The sequence below is a fragment of the Delphinapterus leucas genome, chromosome X (assembly GCF_059928025.1).
Source record: "Delphinapterus leucas isolate spDelLeu-1000000601 "Yukka" chromosome X, BTC_Dleu_Yukka2, whole genome shotgun sequence".
NCBI lineage: Eukaryota > Metazoa > Chordata > Mammalia > Artiodactyla > Monodontidae > Delphinapterus > Delphinapterus leucas.
The window spans coordinates 114,800,558-114,821,610 of NC_143150.1; the positions used below are offsets into that span (position 1 = coordinate 114,800,558).

At 42.7% G+C, this 21,053-nt stretch overlaps 1 protein-coding gene across 1 annotated transcript; it reads left to right on the forward strand.

Annotated features, from left to right (window-relative positions):
* Positions 1-1,959: 1,959 nt before the first annotated feature.
* Positions 1,960-19,972, forward strand: SMPX (small muscle protein X-linked). Its single transcript, XM_022560484.3, has 3 exons — positions 1,960-1,998; positions 13,414-13,500; positions 19,711-19,972. Exons 1-3 carry the CDS (start codon positions 1,960-1,962, stop codon positions 19,843-19,845), a joined length of 261 nt encoding a protein of 86 aa, XP_022416192.1. The 3' UTR covers positions 19,846-19,972.
* Positions 19,973-21,053: the final 1,081 nt, after the last annotated feature.

Here is a 21,053-nt window from a genome sequence, read left to right on the forward strand (position 1 = left end):
TTAACTTTTTAACCATATAAAAAATAAATTTATTTTTTTTTTATAAATTTATTTATTTTTGGCTGCTTTGGGTCTTCGTTGCTGTGCTCGGGCTTTCACTAGTTGTGGTGAGCGGGGGCTACTCTTCGTTGCGGTGCGCAGGCTCCTCTTGTTGCCGAGCACGGGCTCCAGGTGCCTGGGCTTCAGTAGTTGTGGCATTCGGGCTCAGTAGTTGTGGCTCGTGGGCTCTAGAGCACAGGCTCAGTAGTTGTGGTGCACGGGCTTAGTTGCTCTGCGGCATGTGGGATCTTCCCGGACCAGGGCTTGAACCCGTGTCCCCTGCATTGGCAGGCGGATTCTTAACCACTGCGCCACCAGGGAAGTCCCTATTTTTTTAACCATATTGAAAATACTTCTACCTAGACCCTTATGCATGAAGGCTGTATCTGTATATTACCAAAACATGCAGGTGAAACTGTAAAAAAAAAAAAAAATCCCATTGTTTTCATGTATGTGACTCCAAGGACTATATAGTTGAGTATACTAATTACAGAGATTTAAAAAAATTATGTAATTGTTTAACTTCGTATAATAGAGCCTAAGGCTTTGAAGACCTCAGAAAGAAAATAAAGCAAGTTTTTCAGAGTTCTCAGATCGTAAATTTTATCTCTCAAGTGTGTGGGGCATCACTACAGCAGTTTTTACTCTGTACTTAGAGCTGTAGACCAGTATAGAACTAAAAAGTCTCCAGCTAAGGGCAATGGCAATAAAACAATACATATTTGCACCATGCTTTACAGTTTTCAAGGCATTTTCAGGAACCTTATGTCATTTTGATTCGTACCACAACCTGTGAAGCAGGTGAAATTTAAGGAAGAGGAAATGGGCCTAGAGATGTTGACTGACGTAGTCCAGAGGACACCGGACGTGCAGCAAATGCCAACACGGCTCTCGGTGTTCACTGACTCACCAGTGAGCCCACACACTTACACCAGTCAACTGAGGAAACTCTAGTCAACCCAGTTTATCATTTGGGTTTAAAAAGCAGCGTGTTTTTAATTCACTGAATTTCAAACTTTTTCACTCCGTCCTGTCGACAGTTAATAGACCTAGCTATAACATCACTTGTACAGAGCTGGGCTGTTCCCTGCTCCCTGAGCCCCAGTAAACCTCGGCCACTAGTCCCTGGGCTCTAAGTCAGGTCTCACGAACTGAAAGAAAGCAAAGTTCCTTTGGGAAGGAAGCACTGCTACCTCTTAGGGATCTGACATGGTCACATAAGTCCTATTTGCCTTCTGAGACTGATTCGTTAAAAGAAAAGAAGACAGAGGCGAGGCTTGCCTGCCAGCTGCCTGGTTGCCTGGTTTACAAAGCCCAGGCTCTTGACGCACAGAGCAGGGAGACGCGGCCCATGTCCCCCAGGTCTCTGTGCAGAACAGACACGAGCACAGCGAGCAGGGAGCATCGCAATAGTAAGAATGCGATACGGGCCATTTCTCTTTGGGTGTTTGACGGAGGCGAGGCGGTCCCGATGGACTGACGTGCAGCCCTGGCAACAACTCGGTTCAGATCAAAAGTTCAGTTTCAAGCAGAAAGCTTCTGAGGCCCCAAACAAAGGTGTTTTATTCCCACAACCTCTTTGCTTTGCTGTTCTTGGCAGGGGGGCAAGAGGGCAGGGAAGGAGATGATAGCGCCTTTCAAGTTTCTGATTGCCTATCATGAGCATCAGGGGAGAGGCATCTCAGCATTTCTCCTCCTGAATGATTTATCCAGCGCTCTAGTGTTCCCTCTCCCTGAGGCATTAGGAAGGAGAGTCTCTAAGTAACCGGAAACTGAGACTGAAAGAATATATGGCCAGTGAAAGGGGTGACTGCCCAGTTGAATCATGAGTTAAATTCAAATTTATCACGATTGAGAATCTGAATGCCGCCACCTCTAACAGTTTCTTACCTGTTTTTTTAGGGATAAGACCTTGTCGATATGTCGAAACAGCCAGTTTCCAATGTCAGAGCCATCCAGGTAAGTAGACATATTTGTGTTTTAACATCAGCAACTTCCAGTCTGTTTGCTTAATAAATCAGACTTTTTGTGACTGTTCACCCCAACTGATGATTCACTTCAAAAAGAAAAGAAAGACTCGTGTAAGGTACAATTAAGGAAGGATATAAGGCTGGTAATGTATAACTGAGAAGGGAGAAGCTATTTTTGTAAGGGAGTCAAAGTTTATAAATGAGAATTAAATGGTCTTCTACAAAAATGCAGTGTGTATGTTTTTTGATATGCTTTTTGATGTGTAAGTTTTTGATATGCTCATCGATTGGAATTTAACAATTCAATTTCCATTTTTATATCCAATTGAGTTTGTTGACTCATCTGTTTAGAATACATCTTTCTTTAAATAACATCCTTTTCTTGTCAAGTGTTCTTCCCAAGGCTTGGGTATTTATCTTTTAAGGTCCGTATGCTATTACGTCTCCTCATGCCCTCTCAACAAACAAATTCTTTGGTTGTTTCATCTGACTTACGTGTTACCCACAATAAGGGGAGGGGGAAGCAGGCATTTTGGAACACAAATACAATTATGGAGAAAATTTTAGTATTTGTTTTGACTCAATACTAAATTTGTTATTTCTCTTAAGAGCTTAGTGTCTAACTCTCAAGTGGCTCCCATACTGAGACGGTGGGCACAATGCTTTATCGTAAAATTCCATCTTTCCTTTCCATCAAGATGGAGCCTTTTGTACTTTCTCTAAAGGAACTTTAAAACTTTTTTTCCCTGGGCTTTCCTGAATACTGCACAGCATATGGTAGTTTCTGAATACTTGGGGTCTGGTGCACCATCATACATACACCTACTCATAAGCGACTGTATTTTGAAGGGACATGCATGTGGTCAGATTGTGGTGTGAGGAATCCTAGCACACACCGGTGGTGGAAGTGGGTGGAGGGACGTATCTTTACCCGTCATGACTAATGCATAGCCTCAAATGGATGGGGTTCTTAACTGGTAAGATATATAACAACCTCTGGAAACCTGTCACAGAACAAACCACCAAGGAAGGGCCTATTGGCAAGGATTCAACTCTGCATTGCCATGTTTGGCCCTCTGGTGTCCACCTAGTGAGTTTCTGATGTACGTACCCTGACATTGGTAGTAGAATTCATTTTGCCTCCCAGGCCTGTGAGCATCCTTGAGCCTTTGAACCTTCTCTTTTACCCAGTGTGTACAGCTGTTAGTGGCATGGGCTGTGAAGCCAGATTAGTGGAGTTTGAATCCTTAATCCATTTTGTACTGGTGTGGGATCACGGGGAAAACTACTTTACTTCTCTGCCTCTGTTTCCACATCTGTAAAATGGGGACAGTACTCACCTCCTAGGGCTACACGTATAAGATGCTTAAAACAGCACAGTAAGCCCTCATTAAGGGTCACATTGTTACTATAATACTTATCATTCCGGAATGCTCTGTGTTAAAGTGACAAAAAATAATACCATTTAATCACTGCATTTGAAGCTGTCAAAGTGCTAAACATAAAATTTCCTTTCTATTTTGCAGGACACAAAAACATAGTCTCTCGGGCTGCCTTTTATTCTCTTCCTTTTATAGCTGAAAGTGTGTTGATTTTTCTTCCTTAGTGCTCCCTGGCCTCCCTCAAATCTACACTGAAAATTCACCCGTATTTTACCTATTAATTTTGACCTTGATATATTTTTAGGTCTTTAATATTTAAAAAGCTGCTATTGACTGTTCTCAATAGCTGTTATTATACTGCATTTAAAAAAAAATCCATCTACTCTACCAACAAAGGCAGTGCTTCCTTATGGATGTGGTATTGCCTCTCTCAATATATTTTATGCCAGACAGAAAGCCTAATTTAATGCACCTTCAAGTGAAATACTATTTTTTGTGGCTAAATAGGATCTGCGCTATCTGATATTTTCCTATCATTTCTGCATTAAATGTAGGGTCTATTAAATAAAATATGAAAATGGTTACTCTATACAAAATGCTTTGTAGTAGGAACATTACCTAGGCTATGGTCTTGTGTGGAACAAATAGAAACCCCAGCTGATGAAGGAGTGCCCTCGTTGCATAAGTACTAAAGATCTTAAATGTTCCATTCAACACACTCTAGTCACTTCTTTTTATTAGGATCTCATTTCCAATTCAGTTCAACTGTCACATTCTGGGTGCATACTTTGTTCCAGGCACCATACTAAGTGTTGGCTATGCAAAGAGGAACTGAAACCTGATCCTTGAGTTTGAGGAGCTCATGGTCTCCAGGACTCACTAGCTATGCGACTTTGGGCAAGTTGTTTTATCCTCTTTGTGTCTCAGTTTCCTCATCTGTCAAGTGGGGAATTAATAACATGTGAGCTCATAGGGTTCCTGCGAGGGTTAAATGAATCAATACTTGTAAGTGCTTAGGCCAGTTCCTGGCTCATTGTAGTTGCTCAATAAATATTAGCCATTATCATCAATCATCATCATCATAATCATGTAGTTCAACAGTTCCCAAAGTGCGTCTCCTGGAATAGCAGTTTTATGGGATGTTGTTAGTTAAAGGGTTCCATGCTAAAGTGTTTGGGAACACAACATTAAGCAAAGTTGAGTAGGATCTTTACTGCAGGTTTTCTCAGAGTCCATAACTTGCTAATGGCTTCATATATTTCCAAGAAGGTGGTGATGTATACAATGTTTTCTAAACATATTGGACCTTTTAAATGAGTATCTTGTAGGATAGTATTTTGCAGTGCAAACTTCTAGAAGTAATGACTTAGATCTCTATTTTGTTTGGATTGAGCAAACTTAAGCCTCTGTCAACCATATTTCTAACAGTCAGGCATAGGTAGTTGAATTACTGCACCTATGTACACCAGACAACATGGAGCCAAATGGTTATAAATCTCTACCTGGCCACTTGCTAACTCTGTGACCTCAGTTCACCCTTAGTTTACCCTTCTGTAAAATGTGGACATTCATACTACTTAACAGGATTGTTATAATGAATACACAAAATAATGTATGGCAAGTGCCTAGTTTATAGCACACAAAGTCCTTAAGAGATGGCTCTTCTAATTATCCAAGTAATGCATGGAATGGCCTTGTTTTCTCTTCAGCTGCTTCCATCTCCTCCCTGCCCCAGAATAAGCGGGAGGCCAGAATCAGACCCACCCTCAGAGGAGATGGACAGTTGTCTTTCACATCCACACTGAAGAAGAGGTGGCCTTTGAATTGTAAGGGGATTCTGTCTAAGTCTGCATTACTTTTCAGTTGTATTAGTGAAATCTCATTTATCGCAGGGACATAAAAACATCCTGATTCTTCCATAGTCTGCAGAGGGCCTTTGTCTCCTAAGCAGCTGATAAGGCTCTAGGCCAGACGTTAGCCCACCTTTTCTGTAAAGGACCAGACAGTAATCAATACTTTAAGATTTACAGATCACTGGGCCTCTGCTGCACTATTCAGCTCTACTGTTACAGCACAAAAGCAGCCATAGGCAATACATACATGAATGGGTGTGGCTGTGTGCCAATGAAAGTTTATTTACAAAAACAGGTGGCAGGTTGGATGTGGCCCATGGGCCGTAGTTTGCTGACCCCAGTTCTGTGCTCTGTAGGCTGCTTGTTAAACCCCACTGTTGATGGGAATGGAGTTGCAACCAAGGTAACATCAGCACACTAGGCACAGTGGGTCTGATCCTTTCAGATGAAAGAATTTGACATGACAGGTGGTGGGGAAAGCTAGAGCTGCCGGGAAATCTAATCCCATCAGCGATCTGTTTGGTAAGTCTAATGAGACCAAGTGACACTGGCCACTGGTAGCACCTGCCTGTCCTTCCCCTTCTTCCTGAACACACCCCCTTTGGCAACTGCCATGGGCCTCCCCAGGGCCTCAGCCCACCCAGAGTCAATGTCCTCTGAGTCGTCACTGGCCCTTTCTCTTCACCATTGATCAAAGTAAGCTGAGTGTTATTTGTCCTTTCCCGTGAGATCTGAGAGTTTCATGGTTGAACGGAAAACAGTCCTGTGCCCTAGTCATAGCTCTGCTCCGTGACTTCACCCCCGGTCCTCATGAGCTGCAAAGGGCAGGGGGCGGGGATGTTGCATTAAATGACCTGTAAGCTTCTGTCCAGCTTCTAATAGTCCATGAACTTCTTGAGAATAACTTCTAAGGTTTATTATTAGGACGATAATAATAGTCAGTTTCTTCAGGGTTTACTATGTACTTGGCACAGTGCAATGGGATTTCCATGGATTATAATGAAAGGTTTGGAGAAGCAAAAAAACTCACCCAGGATCACACAGCCTGTGAGTAGGAGAGTCAGGAACTGAACCCGAGTTGCCTGATCCCAAAGCCCACGTTTGGAACCATTTTGCAACAGTGACTAGTCTTATTACTTACTATCTCCAGCCTGGCACCGAGAGTGAAGATGGAGGAGTGGGTGTAATCATAACTACCAAGGCTACTTGAAGGACAATTACCATTTTATGGATGCTGGGTCCTCCCTTTTAAAGTCCTCAACCGACATTCAGAAACGGTGCCAGCATTTCAGCAGAAGCAGCTAATAGCTTACCCTGATTAAAGTCATCTTAAATGTAAGTTGGCTAGGAGTGAAAAGTACAAAGTAAAGTGACTCAGTAACAAACATGGTCTTGAAATACAAATGACCATGGCCACTGAATCCCACCTCTCTGCTTAATTGACTTAATCAAGCTGCTCGTGAAACTAAAACTAACTCCTTTATCATACATTTTAGAGGAATGATTATATGAGCCTTGCATCATTAGTTAGTGTATGGCTTCCTACCATGGGAAGTTTCCACTGTCACCCAATCCATGTGTAGAACAGAATATCTTGATGCCCTGAGTTTTAGTACTTCTTTCCCTTCCCCACCCGTTACCATTGCTCTTCCACTCTCCATTGCTCAGGGCATAAGGGCTCCGTGGAAGAAAAGAGCCCGACAAAAATATTTACAGACAGGTGTTAGGGACTCTAATTCCATCTAGGACTTCCAGTTTATAAAAGATTTCAGGTATGTGACAATCCTTCGTACAAAGGAACAGACTAAAACCACCCATGGCTGGTCAGTTAATCAAATACATTTATTAAAGCAAATAATAGGGGCTTCCCTGGTGGCGCAGTGGTTGAGAGTCTGCCTGCTGATGCAGGGGACACGGGTTCGTGCCCCGGTCCGGGAAGATCCCACATGCCGTGGAGCGGCTGGGCCCGTGAGCCATGGCCGCTGAGCCTGTGCTCCGCAACGGGAGAGGCCGCAACAGTGAGAGGCTCGCGTACCGCAAAAAAATTAAAAAAGCTAATAATAATAATGATGATACATACCTTCCTTTACTATTGCATTTAAATGCGAAAGATAAAATATGAACTTTCATTTGTCACATGTTTTTCCTTTGACCTTGGATCTACTGTTTCTTTCTTAGGTAAACCACTATAACACAGTGTTTATGATTTCCACTGCTGGTTTCTTTGAAGTGTAGCCAGAACTTGAAATGTAGCAGTTTGACTCTAGAGCTACCTCCAGCTGGTGATCTTTGCTGCTCTGCCAGGGCTCCATATTGGTGACATATACTGACTAAGGGATGTCATTTTTTGAGGCTGACATTCACAAGTACTTCAGAAATATAACCTGCCTTCAACCGATTGTAGACATTCTCTTAATAGCTGTACGATACATTATTGAAATCTACTTTCCCCTGGATGACAAGACGACAGTTGAGTCACTCAGAAAATTATTGAAGAGAACAAAAAGTGTTGAGAACAGAGGGGAAAAAAAACACAACCACCTTTCAGTATGAAACATCATGGGTGAAAAACAGTGGCTGAGTGGGAGTTTCTCAAAATTGTATTGAGTGGGAAAGTTCTGTGTGTTCTGAATCTATTTCACATTTCAAGAATCCCTAAAGACAAAGAAGTCATGCATTCTAGCGATACAGAGCTTTATTTTAAAATGGGTTGGATATATTTTAGTTGGTGTGTGTATGTGTGTGTGTGTGTGTGTCTTCCTAATTTAGGCTAATATATCAAATAAGAAATCTTTTAAAATTAGCTATTGGGAAAACACCCCTCTTTCTGACAGTCTTCTGTGAAGATGCTAGAAATCTCAAAATGTCATATCCTGCTCCATTCAGAGAAGGACTAGGACTGTAAGAATAGGAAAGCACAGAAAGAAATATTGTAAAATGCAACCCTATAGGGGCTCCTCTTCCAGCGGCTGGGAGAAAGCCATGGGGGAGGCTATAGATTCTGGCAGGTGCTGTTGGAGACCTTGGAAAACTAAAGATAGAACCCGTGGGGAGTCATCTGAAACAAATATGCAATGGCAGGAAACTCCAAAAGCCTGAGCGCTAAAAGGAGAGACGGAGTGGGGACGAAAAGGGAGGGGGAGATAAGAGAACAAGGGCTCTGGAAAGCAAAGTGGAGTGGGATTGTCAGTATCCAGTGGCTAGCAGCTACAGAATCCAGCCCACTGGGGAAAGATGCCATTGCACTGTAAGTCACACAGGAGTGGCTGTGGAGGGAATACTGTTTCCAGAATTCTCGGGCTCAAAGCCTGGAGCCAAGCAAGAGAACAATACAAATAATTAAGGGACTAGTGGAATTAACTTACAGGGAATTCTTTCGGCTTTTCTTCACCTGGTGAGATCAAGTGTAGTATTCATTTCACATCAGATAGGTCTATTATCAGGGAACTGTATCCTGTTCTGGCAAAAGATGATCTAGTAGATTTTTTCCATTCCAACTTTGAGGATGTAACAAAGTATGTATAGCTTGGGAAAGTGATGCACTGGGTCTGCTACGTCAGGGGCATATTTAGAAATATCTAAGATGAATAAATCTCAAGGAGGGAATAAAAGCAAGGGAAGGTGTTACAAAAGGAAAAAACAAAAGCCTGCTTCCTTTACACTTATACAGAATCTATATAGAGAAGGAAGTCCAACCTCATATCAACTCCAGGTCATTGACTTCTGTTTGTTTATTCTTTCATAAAAACGTAGCTCATATTCCAAACCCATTTTGAGTAGTGAATACCATGTTCAATTTGCAGATGGAAAAATCGAGTCATTGAGAAAGTATTTTGTTTGTGTTCAAACAGCAAGTCAGTGAAAGAGACAAGAATATGACACCAATCCTCTGGCTGATGGAACAAAAACAGAGAGCTATAGATCTACACATTTCTATGAAATTCAAGTTACAAGGAATTTTTCTTATGGTTCTAATTTAGCCTATAATTTGTCACTCAAATATCACCGCCCTACAATTATATTAATGAATCGTCTCTAATCAGTTACAAAGCAATCCTCTGACACTCCCTTAGGTGTACATTAATGATTGGATACTTGACACGTTCACAGGCTGCTCTGGATCCTGTCAATATTTGCTGTCGAAAAAACCATTTAGGGCTTCCCTGGTGGCGCAGTGGTTGAGAGTCCGCCTGCCGATGCAGGGGACACGGGTTCGTGCCCCGGTCCGGGAAGATCCGACATGCCGCGGAGCGCCTGGGCCGGTGAGCCATGGCCGCTGAGCCTGTGCGTCCGGAACCTGTGCTCCGCAACGGGAGAGACCACAACAGTGTGAGGCCCGCGTACCGCAAAAAAAAAAAAAAAAACCCAAAAACAAAAACAAAAAAACCCATTTAGGTTCTGGGTTTCTTGAGTCATGCCTTAAAGATGAAAAAGCATCAGGCCAGTGAGTTAATGGCTCACTTTTCAAATGTGGCTTTTTTTTTTTTTTTTTTTTTTTTTTTGCGGTACACAGGGCTCTCACTGTTGTGGCCTCTCCCGTTGCGGAGCACAGGCTCCGGACGCGCAGGCTCAGCGGCCATGGCTCACGGGCCCAGCTGCTCCGCGGCATGTGGGATCTTCCCAGACCGGGGCACGAACCCGTGTCCCCTGCATCGGCAGGCGGACTCTCAACCACTGCGCCACCAGGGAAGCCCTCAAATGTGGCTTTTTTTGATGCCTATTCTAGAATTATCCATTTGGTGTGCCCCTTTTCCAAGGCCATTCTCAAGGTGTAAGTTCGTGTGGCCTTGAGCAAATCACCTAACCTCTTTGAGGCTCAGTTTCTTTCTGAGTAAAATGAAGATGATAGTCTGCACCTCAGAAGTTTGTTGTGAGGATGAAGGTGTTATGACAACCTAGCTGAATCTTGGGGTTTTAGGGTGGATAAGGGTGGTTTGTGGTGAACGTGGGGAGGGGTAGTTACTGTTCCACAACCTCACCACCAGGTTAAGATGAAAGTTAGTCCCAACCCAACTCTGCCACTTTGTTAAACACGCATTTGTTAGCAAACAAGCAGAAACCATCCATACAGTCCGTCTGTGAGCCTGATGAAGCCTCAGCTCTTGTCACTTTAAATGCTCTGAGTGACTGCCCGTTTGCATAAAAGGTTCATGGGAGGCAGGTGGGGATTCTGTTGCCCCTAGTTGGCAGCAGTCAGCTAGAAATCCTCATTATCAATGACTGGAGACAGGCCCACTTAGGGACCACCCCTCTGAGCTCTGTCTCTAAAGACGCAAGCTATAGGCATCAGATTCTTACACTCTGTTCAGCAGGGTGGGAATTGTCTCTAAAATATTTTAACCACTCTACATATCTTAACCTCCTCCAACTTCATCAAGACAAGCCATTTCTAATAGTCATTCCATTATTTCACTGATTTTTTGCCATTTATGCAAACATTAAAGCCTCGGTTATTGGTGGAGATAAACCTAACAGAAAACACTTGGAGCAGCAATCTGGGGAACGTGGTCTTAGTGATATTTTACCACCTAACCACCCCAGGAGGATGAACTCCCAATGAGAGCAATAGTGTTCCCTACAGTTGTAGTTAAACCAACCTGTGCGTATAAAATATCACACTGTCTATGCTAAAGTAGTTTAAAGTAAATTACAGACATCTTAACAGTGGGCAGAGTGAACATTTTAAATGCACATCAATACTCATTCACTTAGGGGTGATCTCTTTCAATGGCTGTCAGATTTGGGCCCCCAAGTTCCTTGGAAGTGCTCACGGTCCAGGGCTTGGGGGAAGCAGATGGGGTCTGGGCTCCCTATAACCTTGGCCAGAGCAGCTCCACCTCCACCTAGTTTGCATTTTACATATTCTCACAACACTTTACTGAAAAGAAGGGTTCCATGGCCGAGAAGGGTTCCATTAGTGAAGCCTAACATTCACATTAAACAAGTGGGGAAGACAAGACCCAGAGCAGTTGTCACTCTTTCAAGTACAGAGAATCTATAGCCACTCCTAGCATTGGGCTCTTTTCACTACCATAGCCACACAGGTACCATGGAGAGGCTACATGCATTCCTAAAATCAATCTCTGAGCAAGAAAAGGTGGTATTTCCATAGCATGTGCTTTACTGAATACACCATCCTGGATGATTTTTACATGTTCCATTACTGAAAACTACAACACCATAGAGCATACACACTTGATTAAATGGGTTAGTTTAACAATCATATCTTTCAGAAACAATACTTTAACTTGAACTTCCCATTAGGAAGATGCCCTCTGTACATGCTTAATAAATGGGTCAGGGTAGTGGTGATCTAATTAAACTTTTAGCCAGTTAACTGTCTTCCAAATAGTCCCTATATCAACTTTTCCCCTCTTTCATCCAAACTGTAGTAATGGAAATAGTTATTGGTTCAATATACATCATCTTCGGTGAGTCTTACTTACATTGTTTTGATCTTATTTCAGGACCCTAATGATATTTCATCCTATCTAAGACACTGTCAATTGTAAAATACCAGTATTTTATGTCCTAAGAAATAAAACAAGTGTGCCCATTAAAAATTTAAGATACCATTGACTGTAAGACATGCTCTGATTTCAGAGATATTAAAAGAGGTGCATCTTGGACTTCGTGAAGTATGCTACCATATTTGCCACCACAGAAGACATGTTTTCCCCCTTGTCTTATACCTTCCCCTCCCCCCACTCTAGGCCACCTGATATTTCCATTAAACAGAGGAATAGTATAGAAGGCTCAGCCTTAGTTTTTCCAAAATGCTTCCCTCTAAAATTGTGCTGCACTTATATTTTAGCATATATGATACATACTGACCCCAAATACTTCTTGGCTTGTTGGCCCTAGGAATGGTGATGTACCTCTCTTGATACCCACAACAAACACTTTGGATCTGTTTCCTTTCTGTGGGATCATCATTATTCTAGTAGGGAAGAAAGGTTTAAAGTCCTATGTGAAAAAAGTCACCTCCTGTTCTTCGGAGCAGAACATAGATCCACCATGTTGCATGAACACGGACACTGGATATTTCCTGTGTCTTGAGTTAAACATTCCCCTGGCAACAGAGCTCATATCAGGCAGTTCCAAATACCACACTTCCTAATGATTTTGTTTGGTGTGGTATCAAAATTGCCCAAACTGAGTCATACGGTAACAAAATATGTTGCTCCCTTTGCTCGGGCATCATTTTCATTCATAACATCAGAGCGCAATTTCAACTTTTCAAGCCCACAAATCCAACTACTCATAAGGCAACACGTTATCTCAAGTGGAAAAAAATACATTCTGCCTTAAAGAAAAGTTTTAATGCTTGTTTTATGTGAGTGATACTCCTGGGTGAAGATGTTTTTGGTCTGCATTAAACATTCTTGCCTTTTGATACCAGATGAAGAAGTATGGACAAAATTCAAATTTACATATTCTCTTTCCCAAGTTTGAACTACTGTGTCGGTATTTTCCTTACATAATTTAATGTTTAGCATATTTCATGTTTTCTAGAAGTTATTTTATGTTTACTGTGGGTAGAAATTGGTATTGCATCTTAATAAAGGACAAAAATCTATGAACTGTGATACCAATCAACTTGACTTTCCAGCACTCTCCTTACACACTGACCCACACAGTGGGGTGTTGGGGAGAAAGTAAAAGAGTGTCAAATTACAGAGACCTAAGGCAGTGCTAGAATAGCCTTAGGACATTATGGGAGGGAGGAGGTGGTTTGGGAGGTGTGACTGCCCCCCTCCCGTGGTAAATCTGAAGGAAGCTGAAGGAGGGCTAAGATGTGGGATGGTTTCTGCAAATGCCATGGCCTCCTTTCCTATCATTATGTGTTCTTTCCTCATCCCAGAGAGCGGAAAATATTAGGCACCACAGGAGGGCAACAGCCAGAACAAACTGTCTTCCAATTCTTCCAGCCAATAGGGAACTGTGAAATCACTGCACAGACCTCAGGATGAGTACAAGAAATCTGGAATAAATGGAAGTCAAATTTTCCTTGGCATATTTTTGTACTGTCATAGCAATTTTCTTGAGGTAAAAAGCTTTAAAGACGTACTTTTCAGATTTGTTTTGCCTCACAATGATTACCATCTCAGAGTGTCATTGCAATTTCTTACTTTCCTTAACCTAAATCTTCCCTGTTTTCTCTTTTAGGCAAATATCAATATCCCAATGGGAGCCTTTCGGCCAGGAGCTGGGCAACCCCCCAGAAGAAAAGAATGTACTCTGGAAACGGAGGAGGTGAGAAAAACTGAGCTGGCAGAGCTCAGCACCATCTTTCTCCTCCAACATCCTGACTAGAGGAGGGCAGAGGCAAGCCGAGGGCCAGCTTTCCAGGACAAGGAGGGCACAAATGGATGTGGGTCAAGGAGTCATCATGTAGTGCATACATTTCTTTGGTTGTCTTGCTCAATCAGCCACGAAACACACTGACCCTCACTTCCCTCCAGCCAAAAATCTAAGTGCCTGGCCCAGGTACTTGAAGATGCTGAGTTTAGCATCTAGTTTATTGATTGCATGTGTCTTCTTGTGTGTGTGTGTGTGTGTGTGTGTGTGTGTGTGTGTGTGTGTGTGTGTGTGTGTGTGTGTGTGTGTGTGTGTGTGTGTGTGTGTGTGTGTGTGTGTGTGTGTGTGTGTAGGGGGAGGGGGAACCTCTCAGATGCTCTTGGTTCAGCAACAGTCAGTAGCTTGCTAAGTTTTCACTCTGAAGCTTTTATTCAATCTAGCTGGATGTATGTAGTAGAGCTTCTGATGAGTGATGAACCCCAGTGGGAACGCAGGTAATAAGCACGTAAAATTACTTGTGGATTCAAACAAAAAGCCCCAATCTCTGGGTGCTTCCTTTGAAAAGAGGAACTTGCAAAGGAGTCTATCAATTTCTGTATTTTTCCCTCCCTTTCTTTTCCTTTCCTCCAAATTCAGATACCCAGTCTTCTAAAATGGGGGCTAAAATTCATCATGGGTGCAATAAATATAGTTCTCTGCCCAAATGTTTATATTTTTTCCTCAATTCTGACTTTTCTGATGAAACCTGGAAGGTCTGATTCTAAAAAAAAAGTTAAGGTCTTGGAGCAATAAAGCCACAGGGTATTGCAAACTGTATTTTATCTTTTTTAAAAGGTGAAAAGGCTTTTTAAACTTTTGTAGGTGACCTTTTTGGTATTTGCTAATAAAACTGGTTGTCCTGCATCTAACCTTTTTCTCTCATAAATAATTCCTGATGTGGTCCTCAGTTAGTGGTTCCAGCCTCCTATAAATAGAAAGATAATTTTTGAAAGGAGGAGATAGAGTATTTGAGTGACATCACCAAGTTCTGGAGTTGCAGTCACTAAGTCACCCTTGACGAATAACAAATTTTCAACATACAAGCTGAAAAGACCTGGCCCTACTCGGCTCTGATGGTACAGAATTTCTAGTTCTGCTGCTGCTAACTTGGCCACCCAGGTAGCTCATGATCATGAGCTCTCCCTCTGGGACTTTGGTCAAGTATCCGAGTCTCTGTCTGCAAAATACGATTCTGTCCGTTCCTCAGAGGGTTGCTGTGAGGAAAGAGTCATGTATTCAATAAATGACTGTTCATCGATTGATCGAATTATCCAATTTTTATGAAGGACTCCTGGGCCTATTATTTCACATGTTGTAAGAAAAAAGCACAGGGAGGTAGAAGGGAGGGCAGAAAGGCGTTCTTTCTACATCTCCATTCATGTGTAATTAGGTTTTCTTCCTGTGCTTCCTCGTAAGCTGTGTGTCACTGTGTCTGGCAATCAGTTGGAAGGTAGCTTGACTCTCTTTTCACACTAAATTGACTGATGTGACTATTGTTTTGGAGGCTTGCATCCATCTTCCTCTGTGGTAGAGATGGCCCTCGCTTCTTCTCTACAACTGGTACTTTCCTCCACACAAGTGTCCCAGTTAGGAGCTTGGGAAAGCACCCTGCTCGTACTCTTGCCTTGTCCCCAGCCTGATGGTTCCAGCACATTCTAAAATAACTAAGAACTGATACAGCCTGGGTTTTGAAAACTTACTTTATGACCAACCACATAAACAAATGGTCAACCAACATTCTTCTCAGGATGGAGGGAGCGAGGTATCCACAGAGATCCAGAGACCCCAGAAGTGTTTCTTGAATTGAGCTACACCTTTCTTGTGGGGCTCACCGGTCGGGAGGGTGGCGAGGGGTGGTATTCCCTTATTGTGAGAGCTGAAAGGGACTCTCAGGACTTGTGGGGTCTTATGGAGAGGTGGGATCTAATGACTCAAGTTCTGGGCTGGACCTTGGAGTAGGTTTCTCATGGAAGCAATATTGCAAGGGGAGCAGTTAGGCAGCTTGGTTTGGCTACGAGGCCCCAGCCACCTTTGGTTGCATAATTTGAATGGGAAAATGGAATCTGAATTCAAATAACCTGTAGAGCCCCGCTTTTCTATTACTATCCAGTTTAAAACCTTGGAATTGCTGACTTTCTTAGATTTGGGATTCATTGCTTAGCTTACCATTAAGATAATCACTGTCTAAAGTCGAGGGCATAACAAACCACTCCTGAACAGAACAGGCCACCTCTATCACAGCCAGGAGCTCCCCCATCTCAAACCCGCCACCATCTCAGATGTGAAGAAGGTGGACCCTAGCAGGAAGCCAGGACGGGCCATCTGACAAGGCCTGTGAGCACTGGCTGAGTCTCCTGCCCACCTATGGTCTCTGTAAGCCCTTGCTCTGCATAAGACAAGGCAGCTGCTTGATTAAAGTGATTTGAAGCGTACTGACAAGCCCCTGCTCTGCCTCCCAAATCTCTCAATTACATCATTATTAAGCCACAAAACAGCACATTGGGATTTTCTGTTAATTATTTCCCTCTCCACCTGATCCCTTCACATGATGCAAATACACTATTTAATTCTAGTCATGCTACTTCCTAGCTGTGAGGCCGTGGGCAAGTTTCTTAACCCCCCCACCTTGTGCCTCAGTTTCCTCAACTGTAAAATAGGGATAATAATGGTAGCAGATTGAGAATTTTTTAAGTAATTAATTAATTAGTTAATTAATTATTTCTTGGCTGTGTTGGGTCTTCATTGCTGTGCACGGGTTTTCTCTAGTTGCGGTGAGCAGGGGTTACTCTTTGTTGCCGTGCGTGGGCTTCTCATTGTGGTGGCTTCTCTTGTTGCAGAGCACAGGCTCTAGGTGCGCGGGCTTCAGTAGTTGTGGCACGTGGGCTCAGTAGTTGTGGCTCGCGGGCTCTAGAGCGCAGGCTCAGTACTTGTGGTGCACGGGCTTAGCTGCTCCACAGCACGTGGGATCTTCCCGGGGCAGGGATCAAACCCGTGTCCCCTGCACTGGCAGGCGGATTCTTAACCACTGCACCACCAGGGAAGTCCCACGGATTGAGAATTGATGTGAGGATTAAATGAGTTAGTAGGTGTAACTTAGAAGAGCTAGCAGTGTGTTTGCTGTTATTATTAAGTCTCCAGTGTATGAGCATAATACACTGTGTGTATAAGCACATCAGGCTGTTGTGTCGTACAGAAGAGAGTTTAGGGGAAAACGAAATAGGGCATCTGGTAGTAAAGAGGGAGATGAAGGTGAGATAGCTGGGAAATGGTTCACCATTTTGCCAAATTTTACAAATACTCTGTCACCCCCCAAGGGGGGCATTTCCCTTTGACAATAGCCATTTCTGAAACTGGGAATGGCGCGGGGCTGATAAGCCTTCTCTCAAGCTTTCTTTATCTAAAACCAAAGAATGTCTTCCATATCCCTTCTCAATTCAAATATCTACTTACAAAAGAAAAGAGAGCATACTTAGCCAAATGGAACCATCTGGCCCCTGCCTGTTCATGCCTTAATGTATTATAATTCTTATGATAACAAATTCACAGAAAAAAAATGGAATCTGATTCGCATTCTTTTTTAAAAGATGAGAGAAGATTCAGTTAAGAATATGCACCACCACTAACCCCCTCCTGAGTCAATATCTTAAAACCTAGTTCTTAAATATACCCACTTATAATTTTCCATTATATGTGACCTTACCAAATCAAGTGTTAAAAGTTTTACCTTGATAAATAAAAAACACAGTGCATTGAGGTTTTAATAAATTTAAAGGAAAGTGCCTAATATTAAGTATTTTCATCCTTTAGCTGTGTATGTTTGCACAGTAAATCTTTGCACACAGACACATAACTGCACACGCTGGTTTTCTGTGTTAATTGTGCCAGTATAGCACATTTTGATATTAGAAAGATAGTGATTATGACTCAGCCAGGAACTTAACAGAAGGAACTGGAAACATTTTTCTCCTTCATACTTCTTTATTAAGATCTACCCACCTAACAACCATGGGAACATTTATAAGTAAGGAAACATTTTTCATTTCACCACTACATATATATATATATATAATTTTTAAAGAGCACTTTATAGCCTTGTTTAAAATTTCTTTCCAAAAGCCCAACAAAGAACATTTTGGAATACCATGTCCTCCAAGTGGATGTTTAACAGTTTTAACTATTGCTTCTAAATCTGCATTTATAAATGATGAATGTGCGTGCATGATGAAAGGAAGCTGAGCCTATGGCTCTATACATTGACCCGGGGAAACATTTTCCAGATATATACAACATATATTTACAACAGGTACAGTCTACATCGAACTACTGTATCATTTCGTGTGGGTGACATGTTAGCTATTTCATCAGCACTGGGTCAGATTCAAAGAAAATGACTACAGGAAAAATCATGAACCCCTCAAATAAGCAATTTAAAAACGTTTCTGTAAAGGACACATCTACCAAATAATTTGTTAAAGTTTGGGAAGCTTGAACATTTTCTGCCCTTTCCCTTTAGGGTTTAGACAATTTGAGAACTAGATATAGGAGCCAGATGGGGGCTAAAGCACGGCATTGGCTTTAATACCCAAGTTACAGGGCTGCCTAGTTAGGCCGGCAACACATATGGGCACAGGGCTTGCACCTGAGAAAAACGTACAGTTTCTTATTCTTTTTCCCATAACTGTATTGGTTCACTCAGTTGCTGGCCCAGCAGGTGGAGCTCTGCCAGTCTCATAGGGGGCCTGTTAATTTGGGTCCTCCAAGAAGCAGATCCAAAGGTGGGATTCGATGGGCAAAACATTTATTGGGGAAAACACTTGTAAGGAAAAACGAGAGGGTCCTCAGACCGTGATGCAGGTGAAGGAGAGTGGGACAGAGGGTTGGGCGGAAGCATCTTAGACAACAGTGCTGTTCTAAGGAAAATTCTCGAGCCCAAGTCCCTCCCAGAGGAGTCCCAGGTCTCCCAGGAACGGGCCCGCCTTAGGATCCTATGACACTCATTCATTGGCCACGAGCAGCCGTGGGAAGTGTTACCTCAGCGGGGTGATGGGCGGGTTTCAGGGTGAAGCAGCCGGGCCTGTCATTCAATTATCCTCCCTGCAGGAAACTGATCCGAGAGGCGTGCTCCTGTGGCTGCCACAGAGATCAAATGTTCCTCCAACACCTTCGTTCCAGGGCCCTGGGGAATATGCCTCCCACTGCTAGTAAATAGGAGGAATGAGCTAACCAGCAACTGTCTGTAGTAATGAATTGGAGTTCTAGGAGCTACACACAGCAACAGATCTTACTGTTTTACAGCCACTGTTAATACGTGTTTGGTGTATGTACACAGAGGCATAGATTTGTCACTATGGCACATTCTCAGGCTTAATCAGCTAAACAACCATCAACAAGTGTGCCTGTGCACTTCTGCACCAGGCATTGGAGGACCCACAGAAAAATGTATAGGATATGGTCCCGCGGTAAAGCCACAACAACAGAAAAACATAAAACAATAGGAAACGTAAAATGCTTTCCAAAGCAGGAGGGGAGAGCTGGGCCTCCTCTGCCACTTCATCCTACCCCACCCATATTCAAAAAGGTTTTGCTGATGTCAGTTTCAGTTTGTTTCTGCTTCCCAGAAATGTCATTGTAATAAAGGCTGGCAGCCACTGCACCCCAAACAAAAGAACGGAAAACTCCTGGACCAAGTCATTGTTAGAGATAGCTGTGCACTAACAGTCTACAAACCTGTGCCTTTCAGGCGTCTTATGATACTGTGATACCAAATTAAATTTGATCTTGTAAGATGCTTCTCTTGGAAGCACAACACAAATCCTTTTAACTAGTGGTAATTTTTATTAGCTATCAGACACTGAACAGTACTCTTGGGTTTTCTAAGTGATGCGGAAATTACTTGTTTTCTTCTTCCAACTTTATTCTTCTATAAACTTCAGGAGATCTTGAAACTCTGAGGGTAACCCAACAGCACAAGAAAAAGTCACTCTGCTAGAATTACTCTCTGACACTATTTTTGCTTTAATTGTTTTCTGCTTCATGTCTATGACCTAGAGAGACCAAATGTCTTTTTTTTTTTTTCCCAAATGTCTTTTTCGGTGAGCTAAATCTTTCTCCTTTTTTTCTCTTCAGGGTGCTCCTCCCACTTTGGATGAGGAGAAGAAGTCAATTCCAGGAGCTAAGAAACTTCCAGGACCTGCGGTCAACCTATCAGAGATCCAGAATATTAAAAGTGAACTGAAGTATGTCCCCAAAGCTGAACAGTAGTTGGAAGAAAAAAGGTGAGTGAAAAACTCTTTTCTTTGTCTCAAAAAGACCACTATAAAAATGGTTTATGGAAGCCTTGCACCGAAGGAGTCTGGAATTCCAGAAGTGTTTGCTAAGGATCAGGACCTTCAAGTTAGACCAGTATTTCCGGCGCAAAGTTTTTCTGGTATGTAAAGCCAAGCTTTTAAGCCTATCTTACTCCCAAGCCAGTCAGAGGGCCATTGAGGATGTTTGCCTGCCATCCCCTTGCTGGTTACCTTCTTGAGTGGGGAAGGGTGGGGGTGGGGTTGGGAGAGGAAAGATGCTTGGGAGGGGGTCCTTGAGGAGCTTTTGATCTTCGGGTACAGGGAGCCCTCCATCATTGCATGCCTCAGTTTCCCTACCCAGATGCCCCAAAGAGCGATGAGCTGGAGGATCAGAGGGGCAAGGAGCTGAGGAGGTCTGGTGGTAGCCCAGGTGTGGGTAAGGCAGACCAAGAGGGTCTGGTAATGACTCTGTAAGTAGAGGAGGGAAAGGTAGGCTCAAAATTGTACCTGCCACCCTTAAAACTGGACAGGTACATGTAAAAGTATGAGATTAGATCACTCCCTAACACCATACACAAAAATAAGCTCAAAATGGATTAAAGGCCTAAATGTAAGGCCAGACACTATCAAACTCCTAGAGGAAAACATAGGCAGAACACTCTATGACATAAACCACAGCAAGATCCTTTCTGACCCACCTCCTAGGGAAATGGAAATAAAAACAAAAATAAATGGGACCTAATGAAACTTCAAAGCTTTTGCACAGCAAAGGAAACCATAAGCAAGGCGGAAAAGACAACCCTCAGAATGGGAGAAAATATTTGCAAATGAAGCAACTGACAAAGGATTAATCCCCAAAATTTACAAGCAGCTTATGCAGCTCAATAACAAAAAAACAAACCAGCCAATCCAAAAATGGGCAGAAGACCTAAATAGGCATTTCTCCAAAGAAGATTTACAGATTGTCAACAAACACATGAAAGAGTGCTCAACATCATTAATCATTAGAGAAATGCAAATCAAAACTACAATGAGATGTCATCTCACACCAGTCAGAATGGCCATCATCAAAAAATCTAGAAACAATAAATGCTGGAGAGGGTGTGGAGAAAAGGGAACCCTCTGGCACTGCTGGTGGGAACGTGAATTGGTTCAGCCACTATGGAGAACAGTATGGAGGTT

Excerpts from the sequence above, each read along its gene's own strand:
- SMPX (XM_022560484.3), top strand. The coding sequence starts at position 1,960 with ATGTCGAAACAGCCAGTTTCCAATGTCAGAGCCATCCAG. Across the intron at positions 1,999-13,413 it reads CCAATGTCAGAGCCATCCAG|GCAAATATCAATATCCCAAT; the intron begins GTAAGTAGACAT and ends TTTCTCTTTTAG. Across the intron at positions 13,501-19,710 it reads GTACTCTGGAAACGGAGGAG|GGTGCTCCTCCCACTTTGGA; the intron begins GTGAGAAAAACT and ends TTTTCTCTTCAG.